Here is a 16,611-nt window from a genome sequence, read left to right as displayed (position 1 = left end):
GATAAATATGTCTCGATATATTTTTATCCCTGAATTACCCTTATGTTGCCCATTGACATTATAAGTTTTCAGCCTTGTCTGAGACACTCATATATAAACACATAAAAAAAAAGAAACTTGAAACTGGTTAGTTTGAAATGATTTTCTAATTATTTTTATATCTATATATATAGTTTGAATGGTTTATATTTATAAACTTGAAAAATGATTTGATGGACTCTTGGATAAATATATTATTATTATTATGTAGAAGGTAAGAGAAAAGATTTTAAAATAAAAAAGGGATGGGTGATCTTAATGATGATACCAGTTGACGGGCGGACGGACTCGTGCACTGTACAAGCACATTATAGAATGTCGAATGTCACAGTTGCTGAAAGATCACTTATCAAAATTCAAATAATATAGATTAAATGTTTATACTAAAATCATTCATTATTATTATTTTAGATGAATAGGACATGATTATTCAATAGGCTTAGAGTAGTATTAGATAGTTATGATCTCAGATAGTTTTATTACATATATTCAATAAAAATATTGTTTTTATCAAAAGACTTTTTTTTTATATTTTTAACATTGACCATCAAATTAGATTGTGATGGTTTGTCACCCCCAATCTTTACCATCTCTCTTTTTTTTTTTTGTTTGATGTTTCGGACTTTGACAATTCTCCATCCTAGGAACGCGACATTTTCAAAGGATTTGATAGATGGAAGATGGTGTGATTGTGCAATGATTGGATGAAATTTCCCATCAAAAATTTTCATTGGGTAAAGTGGAGATTTTCAGGTGGCTGGGGTGCACTCATTTCTCTTCCTCCCCTTCGACTCAAAAAGTCTCTGTCTCACAATATAAGAGACCCAAATAAATTTTTTTTTTGTTGCCGACTTTTCTCCTTTTTTTCTCTCTTTCTTTACCCTTTTTTTTTTTTCCTTTTGAAAAAACACATATACACGAATCACCATCATGAGCGAAACTTTCCTCTTTACTTCTGAATCTGTTGGTGAAGGTCACCCTGGTAAGTGAATAATATACCTTTTTTTTTTATTCTTGTTATTTATGGTTCTTTGTTGAACTCGAAATAATATATAATATTGATACTCATCATCCTCTTTTTTTTTTTTTTTTTTTGTATATATAGACAAGATCTGTGATCAAGTGTCTGATGCTATTTTGGATGCCTGTTTGGCTCAAGATCCTTTGTCCAAGGTTGCTTGCGAAACTGCTGCCAAGACTGGTATGATTATGGTATTCGGTGAAATCACCACCAAGGCCAACCTCGACTATCAAAAGATTATCCGTAATGCCATCAAGCAAATTGGTTATGACTCTTCCGATAAGGGTTTCGACTACAAGACTTGTAATGTGTTGGTTGCTATTGAACAACAATCTCCTGATATCTCTCAAGGTTTGGTTCAAAAGTCTTTCAACATTGAAGATATTGGTGCTGGTGATCAAGGTATTGTGTTTGGTTATGCTACTGATGAAACTCCCGAAATGATGCCCTTGACTGTCGTTCTTTCCCACAAATTGAACCGTCGTATGGCTGATCTTCGTCGTGATGGTACTCTCTCCTGGTTACGCCCTGATTCCAAGACTCAAGTGACTATTGAATACAAGAAGGAAAATGGTGCCATGGTCCCCTTACGTGTTGATACTATTGTCATCTCTGTTCAACATGCTGAAGATATCTCCACTGAAGATTTGCGCAAGGCTTTGATGGAACATGTTGTCAAGCCCGTTGTCCCTGCTCATTTGTTGAATGAAAACACTATCTACCATTTGCAACCTTCTGGCAAGTTCATTATTGGTGGACCTCAAGGTGATGCTGGTTTGACTGGTCGTAAGATTATTGTTGATACCTATGGTGGTTGGGGTGCTCATGGTGGTGGTGCTTTCTCTGGTAAGGATTGGTCCAAGGTCGATCGTTCCGGTGCTTATGCTGCTCGTTGGGTCGCCAAGTCTTTGATTAACGCCAAGTTGTGTCGTCGTGCTCTTGTTCAATTTTCTTATGCTATTGGTGTGGCCGAACCTCTCTCTGTCTTTGTTGATACCTACGGTACCTCCACTCGCTCTGAATCCGAAATCCTCGAAATCATCAAGAACAACTTTGATTTACGTCCTGGTGTCATCGTCAAGGAATTGGATCTCTTCCAACCCATTTATCAAAAGACTGCTGCTTATGGTCACTTCGGTCGTGAAGAATTCACCTGGGATCAACCTAAGGAACTCAAGTTCTAAATTGCTGATTTTTTTTTATATTATTAGTATTACCTTTTTTGTTTGATTCATGTTTTCAACAAACTATTTCCATCTTTCCCTTTGTTTATCAATCTCATCTCTTTCGTCATTTAGTATTATTATGATATCACTCTCACTTTTCTCTCTATTTACTTCATTTGTCATTCTTCTTTTTTTTTTTATATACTTTTTTTTCTTATATTATTTTGCATCATTGATTTTTGTTAGATAATTTAATTCCTTTCTCTTATACATATTTTGTATCTTTTTGACGTTCAACATCGTCAGCCGACAGTGTCCCGGTTGCAGGACAAGAATTATCACTATTTATATTTTAATAAACAATTTTTTTTTTTTTCAATATTGAACTTTTGATGACTTTTATATGATGATTATTTTTAAATATAATAATTGATTGTATGTATGATCAATTTTATTAATCAAAAAAAAAAAAAAAAGATGATATGAATGGTATATGGATGTAAGGGGGGAAAAAAGTCTAAATTACATGTTCTATTCTAATCCAAGTCAAGATCCAGAACAGGTCCTGTTGAATGTTGCTTTTTACGACCATGACGCGCCACCATTTCAGCAATAAGGGTAATAGAATCAGATCCCACGGTATAATAATAATCGTTTTTCTTGGGATCAAAAATACTTGTATGAGCAATGATTTCGGATTCGACTTTGGTGACCATGGGTATAAACACATACATTGTATCAGCTGGTGGTAATGCAATAAACGTTCTGTTTGTTGTACCCTCAGATGGTATCTATTTCCACAAAAAGAAAAAAAAAAAGTTACAATGACCGTGGTAAAAATTTGAATAATAACTCTTTCCTTTTGAAACGAATGTTTTCCCGATTTTTCCGATCCTTATTTTTTTTTATATACTTAAAACTTGTTTGTTACCTGTATGTAAAAGCATCGTACAAAAATATCCGGAACTTCAAGTAAAGCATTCATCCTAATTGAGAAACAATAAATAAACATTATACTTTCTTTATTTTTTCCTGATTTTACCTTTTATGACATCCATTTCTATCCATCAATGCACTAACGAATTCCAATTGGTCATATGCATCAGACACTGTGGATGCAATCTTATCACGAGTCAAATAAGCACCTACTGCAGCTACACCAACCGCACCAACAGCTCCAGCAAAGAGACCCCATTTTTTTGTACTAGATGATGACTGAGAAGTCGTGATTGATGATGTTGTATCCCAAGTCAATGATAATGGAGATGATGATGATGTTGATCTACTGTTGTTACTGGAAGATAATAAGGAAGAAGGAATATATCGAGAGTATTTGTCCACCTGAGATAATGCAGCAGAAGATAAAGAGTCTTGATTTACGGAATAAAAAGGAGTATCATATGCCAATAAACCAATGATAGAGGCACTACCTAAAGGATTATCATGACGTCTTCCATCAAAAAGGAGAATGGTTTCAGCGCCTATTTATAAATCATATTATTTTTTTCATTTTATTAGTATTTATCGTTATTTTATTCTTCTTTGATTTTTTTTTCTTTTTTTTTTTTTTTTTTTTACCAACAATTCCACCCATAGAATGTCCTAATAATATGATATCCAAATTTTCCTTATTTTTGGTTTGATCAATGAGCCAGGCACTAAAGTTTCGTACAGCCAAAGATAGATCTCTAAGATAAAAAAAAAAAAAAAAAAAAGTTAAATGTCATTCTATTATAGTCATCGGAAAACTTACCCTGTTGTTTTGTAACTAGGATAGACTATTGTTTCTACATCCATATTCATAGTATCATGAAGAGATGTTTTGAGCCAGTTTGGAAAATCCTAACATGAAATAGATAAAGTTATTAAGACCAACTTCTAAATTGGTATTGAAGTTATTACCTTGAAACTTGTATCACTACCTCGAAAACCATGGATAAAAACAAGAAGTAGTTTATTGGTCATTCCTATTTGTATGTTGAAGCCAAAAAAAAAAAAAAAAAAAAAAAAAAAAAAAGAGGCAGAGGGAGAAAAGTAAAAAAATCAAGGCAACAGACCAAAAAAAAAAAGTAAATTTTTAAACTCAATTTGGTAAGAAGAGCAAAACTCGGTTTCTTAAGCATTTGACATAAAGAAGAAAAAGTGATCAGAAGCACTGACCATTCATTATACTTGATATACATAATCAGTAATTAACTAAGAACAGTTTAACTAGACATACAAATTCTTATGAGACAAAAACAAAAAGTCAGACCACTTTATTAGTGTTGATGATAGACAAAAATAGAAAATAAAAGTTGACACTTGTCTCAGAAAAATCAATGGGGCAAAGACCGGGCATTTAAAATGCAATCATTGCCCTTTTTTTCTTTTCCTTTTTTTTTTTTTTTTTTTTTTCTTTAGAGTTTAGATTTTTCTTAGTAGCACGTGGAAAGATGATTTTGTCAGGTATAAAACCACAGTAATCTATTTGTCACCTTTTTTTTTCCCCACAATTTTTTTTTCTTACTCATTTTTTTTTCTATCACAACGATATTAACAATATGATAGAAACCATCTCAACAACAACAACAGTAAAAGATCCATTTCGTTTCCATGTATCAGCAGCATTTGATTTAAATCAAGACCAATGGGAAACACTTATTGCACTGATGGATACTTTTATTGGCGCTTTGGACGATGAAGAAGCTGAACAACTAGCAGACCGATACTCTCAAACTGGATTGGATCGTGAAAGCATTATCAAGTTTGCCAAACTCAAGTCGTCAGATCTCGAGAATTACAAGTCTGTGGTATTAGGTTTTTTGAACCGTGCAGCTGCTCCTGAAAAAAGAAGTGAACTTCAACTGATTCTGTCTGTACTCTCCACTCGTGCTGGCACGTTTGCTCTGACTGGTCATTTTGCTCCTTTTTCACAATTGTCTTTAAAGGATCGTGAAGCGGCTGTGAATGGTTGGCGACATTCCTTTATTCCTCAACTTCGTCTATTATTCAAATCCTTCTCTGGTGTATGTCTGAACCCAGTGTTTGTCAATAAGGAAAATCGTGTGCTTCATCGTGCTATGGGTTTTCCTGCTGAAGATCCTGTGAGAAATCATCCTGATTATCAACCTGTCAATCCTCTCCCTCGTTTACCCATGTTGACCGAATCTGAACTTTTGTCTGTGCCATCTTGGGATTGTATTATCATTGGAAGTGGTGGTGGAGGTGGCGTAACTGCTGCTGAACTAGCTAAAACTGGAAAATCAGTACTTGTCATCGAAAAAGGAACTTACTATCATGAATCTGATCTCTCTTTGGTTGAAGGTGATGCGATGTCAAATTTGTATGAAGCTGGTGGTTTCTTTTCCTCTACTGATGGTAATGTCAATATTGCTGCTGGAAGTACTTTTGGAGGTAACAAGACAAAAAAAAAAAAAAAAGAGATATGAGTTGATGATGACTGATTTTTTTTTTTTTTTTTAAAAAAAAAAAAAAAAAAAAAAAAAAAAAAAAAAAGGTGGAACTACGGTCAACTGGTCTGCAAGTTTGAAAGTAGGTTTAAAGAAAAAAAAAAACTTCATATATGATCACTTTTTCTTACTTATCTAACTTTATTTTTTTTTTTCTTTTTTGATCAATAGTTACAGCATTTTGTGCGAGAAGAATGGGCAAAACAAGGATTGACTCATTTTATATCTCCAAAGGTAACAACATTTTTCGTTTATATCATTATCTGATTCACATACAATATTCTAACATCTAAATTTATTCCTTTTAAAAGTTCACCAGTGATCTTGAACGTGTATTTGAAAGAATTGGGGCTTCTACCACAGGGGTAAAACACAATAACAGTAATCAACATTTAGTGGATGGATGCAAGTAAGTATGAATAAAAAAAAAAAAAAAAAAAAAGGGTTGTTACTGATACGTGATTGTTCCACATTCAATTCATTAGAGCTCTTGGATATCATATCGCAGATCTTCATCAAAACACAGGTGGTCGATCACATAGTTGTGGCTTTTGTTTTGCTGGATGTAAAGATGGAATCAAGAATGGAACTTCAGCTACTTGGCTTCGTGATGCTCAACAATATGGTGCCAAATTTATCGATCGTACTAAAGTACTTCGCGTGTTGGTGGAAAATAACAAGGCGGTTGGAGTGGAAGCTGTCATTGGTCATGAACAAGGTCAACGCAAGGTTAAGATTTATTCGGATACTGTAGTCTGTGCTGCCGGCTCATTGCAAACTCCTGGTGTCCTTCAACGTAGTGGATTGAAAAATAAACATATTGGTCGTCATCTTCGTATTCATCCTTCTGCAATCACTTATGGGTATTTTGAACAACCTGTGGATACATTCGAAGGCTCCATCATGACAGCAGTTAGCAACGTTGCGGAAAATGTGGATGGTGAAGGATATGGTGCCAAATTGGAAGTTCCTGCAACACCTGCTGGTTCATTTTCATCTATTATTCTTTGGCGAGGCATTCATCACCACAAGGAAAAGATGCTTCGATATCGTCATTACTCACCTATCTTGGTCCTAGCTCGTGATAAGGATACAGAATCATGTGTACGCTACGATGAACATGGCAATCTAGCAGTGGATTACAACTTATCAAATCATGATCGGCAATCGATTCTCGCTGGTATTTTGCGCTCTCTGGATGTATTAGTGGCAGCTGGTGCACGTGAAGTAGAAACAGGCCAATTTGCTATCGATCCCTTTGTCTTTGGTCCTCATGAACAAAGTCGTGTGGATAATCCTCGTTATATTGCCTGGAGGAACAATGTGGCCAAGGTCGGTCTTCCTCCATTTGGTGCTGGAATCTATGCTGCTCATCAAATGGGTACCGCAAGAATGGGTATCTCCCCTAATGTCTCTGCTACAAAACCTACTGGTGAAACTTGGGAAGTCAAACAACTTTATGTAGCTGATACCTCATTATTCCCTACCGCTACAGGTAAAAAAAAAAAAAAAAAAAAAAAAAAAAAAAAAAAAAAAAAAAAAAAATGTCAACCATTGATTATTCTTTTTTTTTTTTTTCTAGGCGTCAATCCCATGGTAACCGTAGAAGCCGTTGCTCTCCATGTTGCTGATTGTATTGCCAAAAACGGGGCCGCTTCTGCCAAACTTTAGAGTTCAGATTATCTCCAACTATGATGGGTTATTGTTGATTTTTCTTTTCATACTCTCTTTATTATTATGATTATTATTATTATTATTTATTATTACTATTGTAGTTTTATGTATCTATCTATCTATATATTTTTTTTTATTTATCCTCCTTTCTTGTCACTTTTTTTATGACTATATCCGCCCTTCTTGTTGACAATCGTCTGGAAAAATCTCTTCAAATAAAATTTTCTTTTTCAAATCTGGGTGAATACTATCAATGAAAACTGATCTTAACAGATGAAATGATGCGGAAGATGTGGATAAAATGATACGGTTGAACGATATAGACAAACAGCGTTGAGATTAATTTATTTTGTATCATATCAATTTACTGGATGACGAAGGATGAATACGATAAGCAGGTCAAAACTGAAACCAATACTTCCTAGAGTAGCTGTTGCTCATCATCCATCATCCCACAAAAGAAATATATATATATATATATATATATATATATATATAGATAGATATGTAAAGACTTATGCCATTTTCCGCACTAAATAGCAAAATCGTGTCTGCGTATTATCAAGTAAGTAAAATAAACCTATTTGTAAGAAAGGTCAGAGCTTTTATTTCAGAGAACAAATTATAAGTATGATTACTATCTTTTTTTTTATTATTGTATTTGTTTTAAACAAAAAAGGGGGGAGAAGAGTGAATGCAAAGAGAGAAAAAAAAGGATGTATATAATAAAGGAGAGAGATTGTGGAATATGTGTGTGTTTGTATGTGTATCAAAACTATCAAAAAGTGAAGTGACTATAGACATGGTCGAATGAGGATGATGTTAAATATGTGTATAATAAAAAAATGAAGAGACGGATAAACCTACTGCTTTTGTTTTTTCACGGAGAGATCATCATCAGAGGGATCCACATCCAATTTGCGTTTTTCTTGAAGAGGAGCTGGAGGAGGAATATATGCATGACGGTTTTTACCAAGCTTTGGGGGAATACGCCAAAAGTATTGCTTGTCTTGTAATGTACACTTCCGAGCACTTCGTCCAACTTGAGTATAGGTTGCGCGACGCCATTCTACAGGATCCATGTCACTGTTGTAGTAGTAGAGATTTTCCTTGGGTGATCCATCAGCTGTTTTTCCTTTTCGTACAATTTCTCCAAAGAATGCCTTCTCTTTGAGTACTCGTTGAATTCGTTTGGTCCATACTTCTCGATCTTGTTTCTTGTAAGCTGGATTTGTCTTGATGATACGCGAGCAAATATCACTGATTGGCATAGATGATTTCCTTGAAAAGACTTTATTAAAAAAAAAAAGTTAGTACGGAAGAGATTGTCCCCTATTTCTTTATTTTTCTCTTACCCAAAATATCAATAATATTTTCAGCATAATCTGTTGTGTCTTTATCTTCTTGTTCCAAAGATGGTACATTTTCTTTATCATCATCCTCGTTATCTTCATTTTCGTTGATTGCTGTGGAGTCAAGGGAGTTGACAGATGCTGATTCTTCTACTTTGGGAGTCACTGATTCAGATGTTTCATGAGTTGTGGATTCGATTTGGTCTAAAGTCGGTTCCTTTGGTTGTAATACTAATGATGATACTGGTGATGATGGTGATGATAATGCGCTATCCATACCTTGGTGTAATGGCGAACTCTTTTTGTCTAAGAAAAGCTTTTCTTGAGATTCTTTGGCTTGGACTTTTTCTTCTTCCTCTTCCTCTTCTTCTTCTTCTTGTTGTTGTTGTTGTTGTTGTTGTTGTTGTTGTTGTTGTTGTTGTTGTTGTTGTTGTTGTTGTTGTTGTTGTTGTTGTTGTTGTTGTTGTTGTTGTTGTTGTTGTTGTTGTTGTTGTTGTTGTTGTTGTTGTTGTTGTTGTTGTTGTTGTTGTTGTTGTTGTTGTTGTTGTTGTTGTTGTTGTTGTTGTTGTTTTTGTTGTTCCTTGGTGATTTCCTTCTCTTGTTGTCGTTTATCCATAACGGCAGAAGTCATAATATCCGACAGGTGACTTTTAATAGGAGCAATATCTTTATCTTCATCATTGGCATCATCGTTATTGTTGTCGTTATTATCGTTGGTGTTGTTGTTGGATGAATGTTGTACTTGTGAGAAAGAAGATTGCTTTCGTACTTGTTGAGGAGTAATAGGACGAGCAGGAAGTCGGAAGAGTAAAGTATCACCCAAGACGTCAATAAACGAATAATCTGACAAAAGAGCTCTTTCATGTTGGCGATAGAGAACATTGTCCACAGTTGCACCATTGAGGCCTAAGACTACCAATTCGAAATGATCATTGTTGGAGTTATATTCAATAGCGACATGTGTACGACTGATTTGGCGGTTACGGCGTCCGATTTTGACAGTGGATGAGCCTCCGCGACCTAAAGTGATACGTTGTTCGTAAGAGCCGACAATAACCAAAGAAGAAGAGTTTGTCGTTTCTTGAGAATGAGATTGGATACGTTCATCGTCTTGTTCTATACCAAGGGCTGAGGTAGGTACAAGATCATCCGAGTTGAGGGCAAATTCTGATGAATATGGTTCAGGTGAAACAGGTCGCTCGATAGTTGTAGTATTGATATGCACGGTATTGGTGTATTGAATGGACTTTTGTAAAGCATTACCAAAGTGTTTAGTAGTTGGTGGAGAAGTTGTCATAGTGTTGAATCTATGAATGGATAAATCACGTGTTTAATATAGTAGGCCAAACCGCGTTTTCATTTTTTATTTCTTTTTTTTTTTCTTTTTCTTTTATTGAAATATTTGCCGTGTAGAAAGGGAGGATCACTTACGTGTTGTAATGCAGAGAAGTAAATATAAGTTATCGTCGAATTCACAAGAAATAGAAAGAAAAAGAAAACAAAAGAAAGGAGGATAGTGAAAAAAAAAGTGAGGAAAGAGAAAAGAATTAATTCGTTGAGCGCACTTTTTTTTAAATTTTTTTTTTTTTTACCACTTTTTTTTTTTTTCATTGCAGGCCGCGTTTTCTTTTTTCTTAATGAGAGCGTGATTCAGCCAATCAGGTGCGTGTGTTTTTACCGCGTAATAAAACTTTTAGTTTTGCATATGAATTGAGCAATTTTTGTTCGGATTTCATTTTCTGGCAAACACTCATTTCCCTGTCATCCAACCTAAAATGGAGTTTTTAAGATTTTTTTTTTTCCCTTGTTTCAGTTTTTCACCTTCTCTAATTTTTTATTTCTTCTTTTTACTTTTTTTTTTTTTCGTGGTGTACATTTGTTTGTATATTCAGTCCTTTACTAGTAAACTATGTCAGCAACACTTCCTGAATATGCACCTGTTCCTGGTGATCTTGAATTGGTGTAGGTTAATAGAAACAGTATCTTTATTTTAACTTCAATTCTACTCACATACCAGTTTTGTTTTGTAGATACTTACAAGTAGTACATCGTCATGGTAAAACTAAATGAAGTTTTTAACATGTTATCTGACTTGTTTCTTTTTTTTTTTTCTTTATCAAATAGGTGAACGTACTCCAGTTCGTAGTCGTTTAGAAAAAATCATCCCTTCCACTTGGAATCTTTGTGACGCAAACCGAGCAATGTTTGCAACTATATTGGATTTCAATAAAAGTCAGGGACGTAGTAATGATGGTATACCAGCTTCATTTGTACCACTTCAACGAATAGTAGAAAAGAATGGTATGTCTGGAAACGACCAAGTGACTTATCCTGCTGGTGCGTGGTAAGATAAAGAAAATAAAAACTACCAAATATGCTGATGATCTAATGACTCGAAAATTTGATATATAGTTATTATGGTCAACTGACAAACTTAGGTCGTAAGAACATGACTTCCTTAGGGGCTCGCCTTCGAGAAATCTATATTGACAAGTATGTAAATATTTCTTATTATATCGCATATATTCATTTTATTATTATTATTATTATTATTTTCCATAGGCTTCACTATCTACCTGACTATTTTGATGAAAAACAAGTTTATATTCGAAGCAGTGATTATCCTCGAACTCAAGAATCTGTACAACAAATGGTTGCCGGTGGCCTATATCCTGATGGAAAAAGAAGTGATGACTCCATACTTCAAATTCGTATTCGGTAAGATCTCATAATATTATTTTATTTTGCAATCTTTATTTGGTTTTAACTCTTTTTATAATTCGTTGATAGTGATCCCCGAACTGAAAATCTATATTCAAATCCAAATTGCGCTCGACTTCGAGAATTATCCAAAGAATTCCGTACCAAGGTGGCAGAATTGCACAAAGATGATTTCAAAAATTTGACTAAAAAGTTGGAAAAGTATGTTGACGATGTATCACTTGTTTCTCATCCCTCGGCCAATGGCATTTTAGGTAATATCAACAAAGTTAATAATGACCAATGATACTCATTCTCTTATTATTTTTTTATGTCAAAAATAGATACTGTTGTATCAGCAAAGGTACATGGTTTTGACTTACCAGTTGAATTTGATGATCAAGTATTATTGGATCTAGAAAAAATTGTGGTCCATGAATGGTTTTATAGTCATATGGAATCAAATGAAGTACGTAGACTTGGTTTAGGACGATTAATGGCTGATATTCGAGATCGGATGGTCCGCCGGGCGAATGGCACAGATCACAAAGTTGGAGAAGAAGAATACAAATTATCAATCTACTCTGGGCATGATACGTAAGTTACAAAAAAAAAATGATGATGATGATGATGATGATGACAAGAGGGGAAAAAAAAAGGCGGGGAATGATATTTAGTGCTAAAAAAAAAAACTTCATGTTGTACTAACAAAACCTTAAAAAACTGTTTTGGATTATCTCTAGTACCATTGCACCGATATTGATTATATTGGGTGGTTATGACAATAGGTAAAGTAAAAAAAAAAAAAAAAAATACAAAAAAAGAGTTTACTTATATTCAAACGAATTGGATAGATGGCCTCCATTTGGAAGTTCAATTATCTTTGAACTGTTCAAGAAACAAGGAACAACAACTAGTGATGGTGGAATGTTTGGATGGTTCAACAAGAAAAACAAGGAAGAAGATCATTTTGTCCGTGTACGATTCAACAACAAGATCCTTCAATTACCAGGATGTGCCGAGAAAGGAAAGCATCACAGTGATAGTGGTGACCAGAGTTTGTGTACCTTGGAAGCCTTCAAGAAAATTGTACAAGAACAGATTCCGGATGATTGGACAACCGAATGCAGCAAAGTAGAAATATAGATATATGTTTATTAGAATAGATATCAATAAAACATCTTTTTTTTTTTATTATTATTAATGATGATGGTTTTAGTTTACTTGATGATGATTGGTGTATTTAAAATGAAGAATTGTTGCGTACATTGCAGAAGAAAAAAAAAAAGCGGGGGAACATTTCTGAAGAAGCGAAAATTTGATTGTGTAACAGGGAAAAGAGAGACCAAACCATTGCGGAATTCGAAATGGAAAGGATCCGTGTCCACAGTGATTTTCGAACGAAGCTAGTTTTTTTTTTTCCCTTTTCCTTTTCCTTTTTGTTTTAACACACACTCACACACTCCCCTATATTCACACTTACTCATTCACTTACACTTCATTTATACAACTTTTACTTATTCTTTTACTATCCTCTTTGACTTTTTACTTTATCTTTTTATTTATACAAGTTTATATGGACTATACTCTTCAACAACATAGTGATTCAACAGGGTGGGTGTATTCACATGAAACTTCTTTACGTACGGAAACACATGAACCTTTACGGGAACCTGTACCTTTTGAAGGTAAATATAATATAATATAATATAATATCTCTAAGAATAAAAATAATAAAATTATTACAATTATTTAATATTGTACCTTTTTTTTTATATATATCATTATAGACTTTCAGTTTAGTTTTGGATTGGACCCGGGATTTGCCATGCCTGTACCTTTGGATATGCCACCACCTGTTCCAGCTTTAAATGATTCAAACAGTTTATTACCTATGGATATTCAAAGTGATGGACTTGATACAACAACTAGTAATAACCCTCTTCTTGATGAAAACGACCAAAAGGCTTTCTCTCAATTCTTGGATGCTTTTTTTGTGGATAAGGATGGACAAATGTCGAATGCCGAACAAATGGCGAGTCAATTCTCTACTATGTATGATATACAACCTCCACCTTTATCATTGAATGATAATTTTGAACCAATTCCTCCTTCAATACCTGATCCTTATCATGTGGCCACATCCATGTTTTTACCAAAACCAACAACGAATATACGACCAAATAATAATGATATTAATGATGGTGATGATGATGATGATGATGATGACGAATATCGACGTAGTTCTATATTACAATCATTAGATCAACAGAAACAGTTTCATCAACGATTGAATAGGGTAGCTTCAGTACAACAACAAAAACAACAAAGCAGAAAAGAAAATATTAATGATCAAGGATCTATTGGCCCCAATGCTATTTTCCTTCAACAAAGCAATCAAGTATCAGCACCATTTATTACGAAACATCCATCATCGGCACAAAGGTATCATGTTTCACAGCATGCACCTTATCCACCACCTGAAAGACAACATTCATCTTCTGCATCTGGCAATCAAGATCAAAAGTCCTCTAGGTCCATGTCTACTCCAACTCGGCGTAACAAATCAAATAAAGAATTGTTGACTGAAGAAGAAAAACGAAACAATCATATTGCATCTGAACAAAAGCGGCGTAGTACAATTCGAAATGGTTTCAAGGATCTAACTGACATTGTGCCGACTCTAAAAAATATCAACAACTCGAAAAGTACGGTATTATTCAAGGCTGTGGATTATATCAAGTATTTGGAAAAACGCAACAAAAGTTTACGGGAAAAGGTGGGCTCATTGGAAGTTCGAGTTAAGGTCGAAGGTAGAGTCAGTGACATTTTGATGCATTCTTCGGCATTACAACATACACCAACACAATCTTCACCGCCATCCATGGCTCCATCTCAATCATCCCCAATATCACAACAATCTTATTCTGAATCTGGTTCATTGTCATCCACTGCTGTGATATCAAATGAAGAATCTGATGGCATTATCAAGGATCACCGACAACAACAGCAGCAACAACAACAACAACAACAACATTATTGTCATGACAATAATAGTAGTGGAGGTGTCGCAGCAGCACTTTTGGCTCACAAATCTCAACAAAAACAGTTAATGGCTTTACAAGAACAGTTACAATATCATCAAAGGTTATTGGCACAACAAGATGAACATTATCATCGAAATACCAACAAGGATAGTTACAATAACAATTATCATTCCATTTCTTCTTCATCAAACTCATCATCATCACACTCTTCTCCTCAATCAGCTGATTTATACCAACATCCACCTGTATCTTCTTCTCGATGGAACAACAACTTATCCAAGGACACGACAACTACAGCAACGACAACATCAACTATGCACACTCATGTCAAAATGGAAGTGGATAATGAAGAACCTTTGAAAGTGTCGGCATGAAACAAAAATATAGTTTATCTATCTATTTTTATTATTATTATTATTATTATTTTATTGTATTCCCATTCATTTTTCCTTCCCCATTTTACTGTTAGTATTATCACCCTCCTTCCTTTTATATTATTTTCTTCTTTTTTGTTTTTTTTTTTCTTTTGTTGTCTTTTTCTTCCTATATAATGTGTATAAATAAAAAAATTTACAATGAGAAAAAAAAAAGGGTGAATGGAACATTATTGGTACATGAATTTTGGATGACCGTTGTTTACATAGTTCTATATGCTTGATAGATGAATTGCATATTCAATCAATACATATTAGGATGGTCGTCCTTTTTTTTTTCTTTACATGCTTAAAGTTGATTCTCATGTCGCTCTCTTTCCCTCCTCTTTTTTTTTTTTTTTTAGAATGTTACACTACTCATTCATTATATTGATGAAAGCGTGATACTAAAAAAAGAGACACTATGGTATCACCAATGAGAAAGGATCATGATTATCATGATGATGAGACAATCATCCAACAAAGACAATCAAACAAATATATCTTTCCTTTTCGAATCATGATATATATGCTTCTTTTTTTGATACATCATCAGAATGTGATGGGGTTGGATGGAGAATGGTGGCCAACAGGATGTAAAGGTAACTCAGCACAACGGATGAAAGCCCACAAGTTCTGTCAATCCCCTGATCATCATGACAATGCGGCCACCATGTGTCTGTGTCATCATCACCCACTTGGTTGGCCTGTATGTAAACAACAACAACAACAAAAACGATCTGACTCTTCATTTACACTGTGTCAAGAAGATTCTTATGCTGCTTGCTTAATGGCGTGTGATGCCGCTGTTGAAACCATCCTATGTCAACAAACTCAATTGTTACAATGTACGCTACGCACACCTAGTTCTTTGAATGTCTCATAATAATAATAATAATATGGAGGATGATGACCGTAAATAAACGATAGAGAGTTATATTTATATCTATAAAAAGTAAAATCCATTACTCATTCACTTTCTGATTTCTGTTTCTCTCTCTCTCTTGCGCCGGTAAAAAAAAAAATCATATGTTGGTCCACAACTTCGAGCAAAATCCAGTAAAATCACTTGACTTTTGCTCTTTCTATCTACATATTTTTTCAATTTCTTCCATTTTTCTGAATACATCCTATTGATAAAGGATCCTTAACCTATGAATGATATGTAATGACGGATGATCATGTGATGGATGGATGATGATGCTTATTTTTTTATTCTTACAACATAAGGAGAATCTAAACTAATTCTTTTTATAATTAGTTTTATTGGTTGATCAATCAGTTTGACATTTCTTTTTAAAAAAAAAAAAAAAATGGGATGATCCCGAGATACGAATGGCATCATGATGATGAGAAGAAAAAAAAATGAAGGATCCTTTCTATAAGAAAAAAAGAAATTGTATATTCCATGCTTGCATATCTCTGCCTTTTCCTGATGAGTTGAAATATATTTTCTAGACATTAGAGTTAATCATCAGACTAATCATCGTCCATCTTCTTTATTTTTTTTTCTTATTCTAAACACCGAGATTGTCGAGACAACGTGCCGAATATTATAGACTCTAACAAAAATATATATATACATCCTGTCCATGATAAAACAAAAAAAAAAAAAAAAGAAGTTTGCCCACCTGCATAAATCTACTGCATGAATTCACCCGATCATTTTGTTTGTCAATATAGAATGATATAAAAATATAAATATTGTTTATTAAGAAATAAGTATTTTACATAGTTTACAAATAAA

General features: G+C 34.1%; 6 protein-coding genes across 6 annotated transcripts; 4 read left to right on the top strand and 2 right to left on the bottom strand.

Moving 5' to 3' along the window:
• The first annotated feature begins 905 nt into the window (after nucleotides 1-905).
• On the top strand, nucleotides 906-2,612 carry BX664DRAFT_275957 (S-adenosylmethionine synthase). The gene is made up of 2 exons (XM_051541307.1): nucleotides 906-1,021; nucleotides 1,145-2,612. The coding sequence occupies exons 1-2, from the start codon at nucleotides 970-972 to the stop codon at nucleotides 2,242-2,244; spliced, it is 1,152 nt and encodes a 383-aa protein (XP_051403539.1). The 5' UTR covers nucleotides 906-969; the 3' UTR covers nucleotides 2,245-2,612.
• Nucleotides 2,613-2,665: 53 nt separating this feature from the next.
• On the bottom strand, nucleotides 2,666-4,221 carry BX664DRAFT_326077 (uncharacterized protein). The gene is made up of 5 exons (XM_051544149.1): nucleotides 4,129-4,221; nucleotides 3,980-4,068; nucleotides 3,805-3,914; nucleotides 3,269-3,707; nucleotides 2,666-3,212 (listed from the first exon to the last, which is right to left on the bottom strand). Exons 1-5 carry the CDS (start codon nucleotides 4,189-4,191, stop codon nucleotides 3,140-3,142), a joined length of 774 nt encoding a protein of 257 aa, XP_051403538.1. The 5' UTR covers nucleotides 4,192-4,221; the 3' UTR covers nucleotides 2,666-3,139.
• A 392-nt stretch (nucleotides 4,222-4,613) lies between these two features.
• Nucleotides 4,614-7,699, top strand: BX664DRAFT_326073 (uncharacterized protein). Its single transcript, XM_051544148.1, has 6 exons — nucleotides 4,614-5,622; nucleotides 5,726-5,760; nucleotides 5,850-5,912; nucleotides 5,990-6,087; nucleotides 6,164-7,173; nucleotides 7,261-7,699. Exons 1-6 carry the CDS (start codon nucleotides 4,770-4,772, stop codon nucleotides 7,347-7,349), a joined length of 2,148 nt encoding a protein of 715 aa, XP_051403537.1. The 5' UTR covers nucleotides 4,614-4,769; the 3' UTR covers nucleotides 7,350-7,699.
• A 522-nt stretch (nucleotides 7,700-8,221) lies between these two features.
• Nucleotides 8,222-9,770, bottom strand: BX664DRAFT_241899 (uncharacterized protein; the record flags this gene model as incomplete). The annotated part of the gene is made up of 3 exons (XM_051540231.1): nucleotides 8,222-8,643; nucleotides 8,708-9,046; nucleotides 9,494-9,770. Coding segments are annotated over 3 exons (1,038 nt in total), but the record flags the coding sequence as incomplete, so codon positions are not given.
• A 784-nt stretch (nucleotides 9,771-10,554) lies between these two features.
• Nucleotides 10,555-12,601, top strand: BX664DRAFT_292758 (histidine phosphatase superfamily). Its single transcript, XM_051542005.1, has 9 exons — nucleotides 10,555-10,666; nucleotides 10,735-10,760; nucleotides 10,829-11,048; nucleotides 11,117-11,197; nucleotides 11,267-11,422; nucleotides 11,495-11,679; nucleotides 11,749-12,001; nucleotides 12,148-12,192; nucleotides 12,259-12,601. Exons 1-9 carry the CDS (start codon nucleotides 10,614-10,616, stop codon nucleotides 12,548-12,550), a joined length of 1,311 nt encoding a protein of 436 aa, XP_051403535.1. The 5' UTR covers nucleotides 10,555-10,613; the 3' UTR covers nucleotides 12,551-12,601.
• A 251-nt stretch (nucleotides 12,602-12,852) lies between these two features.
• BX664DRAFT_356557 (uncharacterized protein) lies at nucleotides 12,853-16,014 on the top strand. The gene is made up of 3 exons (XM_051547896.1): nucleotides 12,853-13,092; nucleotides 13,195-14,813; nucleotides 15,421-16,014. The coding sequence occupies exons 1-3, from the start codon at nucleotides 12,981-12,983 to the stop codon at nucleotides 15,748-15,750; spliced, it is 2,061 nt and encodes a 686-aa protein (XP_051403534.1). The 5' UTR covers nucleotides 12,853-12,980; the 3' UTR covers nucleotides 15,751-16,014.
• Nucleotides 16,015-16,611: the final 597 nt, after the last annotated feature.

This window comes from Halteromyces radiatus (assembly GCF_025201355.1).
Source record: "Halteromyces radiatus strain CBS 162.75 chromosome Unknown BX664scaffold_2, whole genome shotgun sequence".
Taxonomy (NCBI): Eukaryota; Fungi; Mucoromycota; class Mucoromycetes; order Mucorales; family Cunninghamellaceae; genus Halteromyces; species Halteromyces radiatus.
Note: the sequence above shows the minus strand (reverse complement) of the source record. Positions and strands in the feature narration are given on the sequence as shown.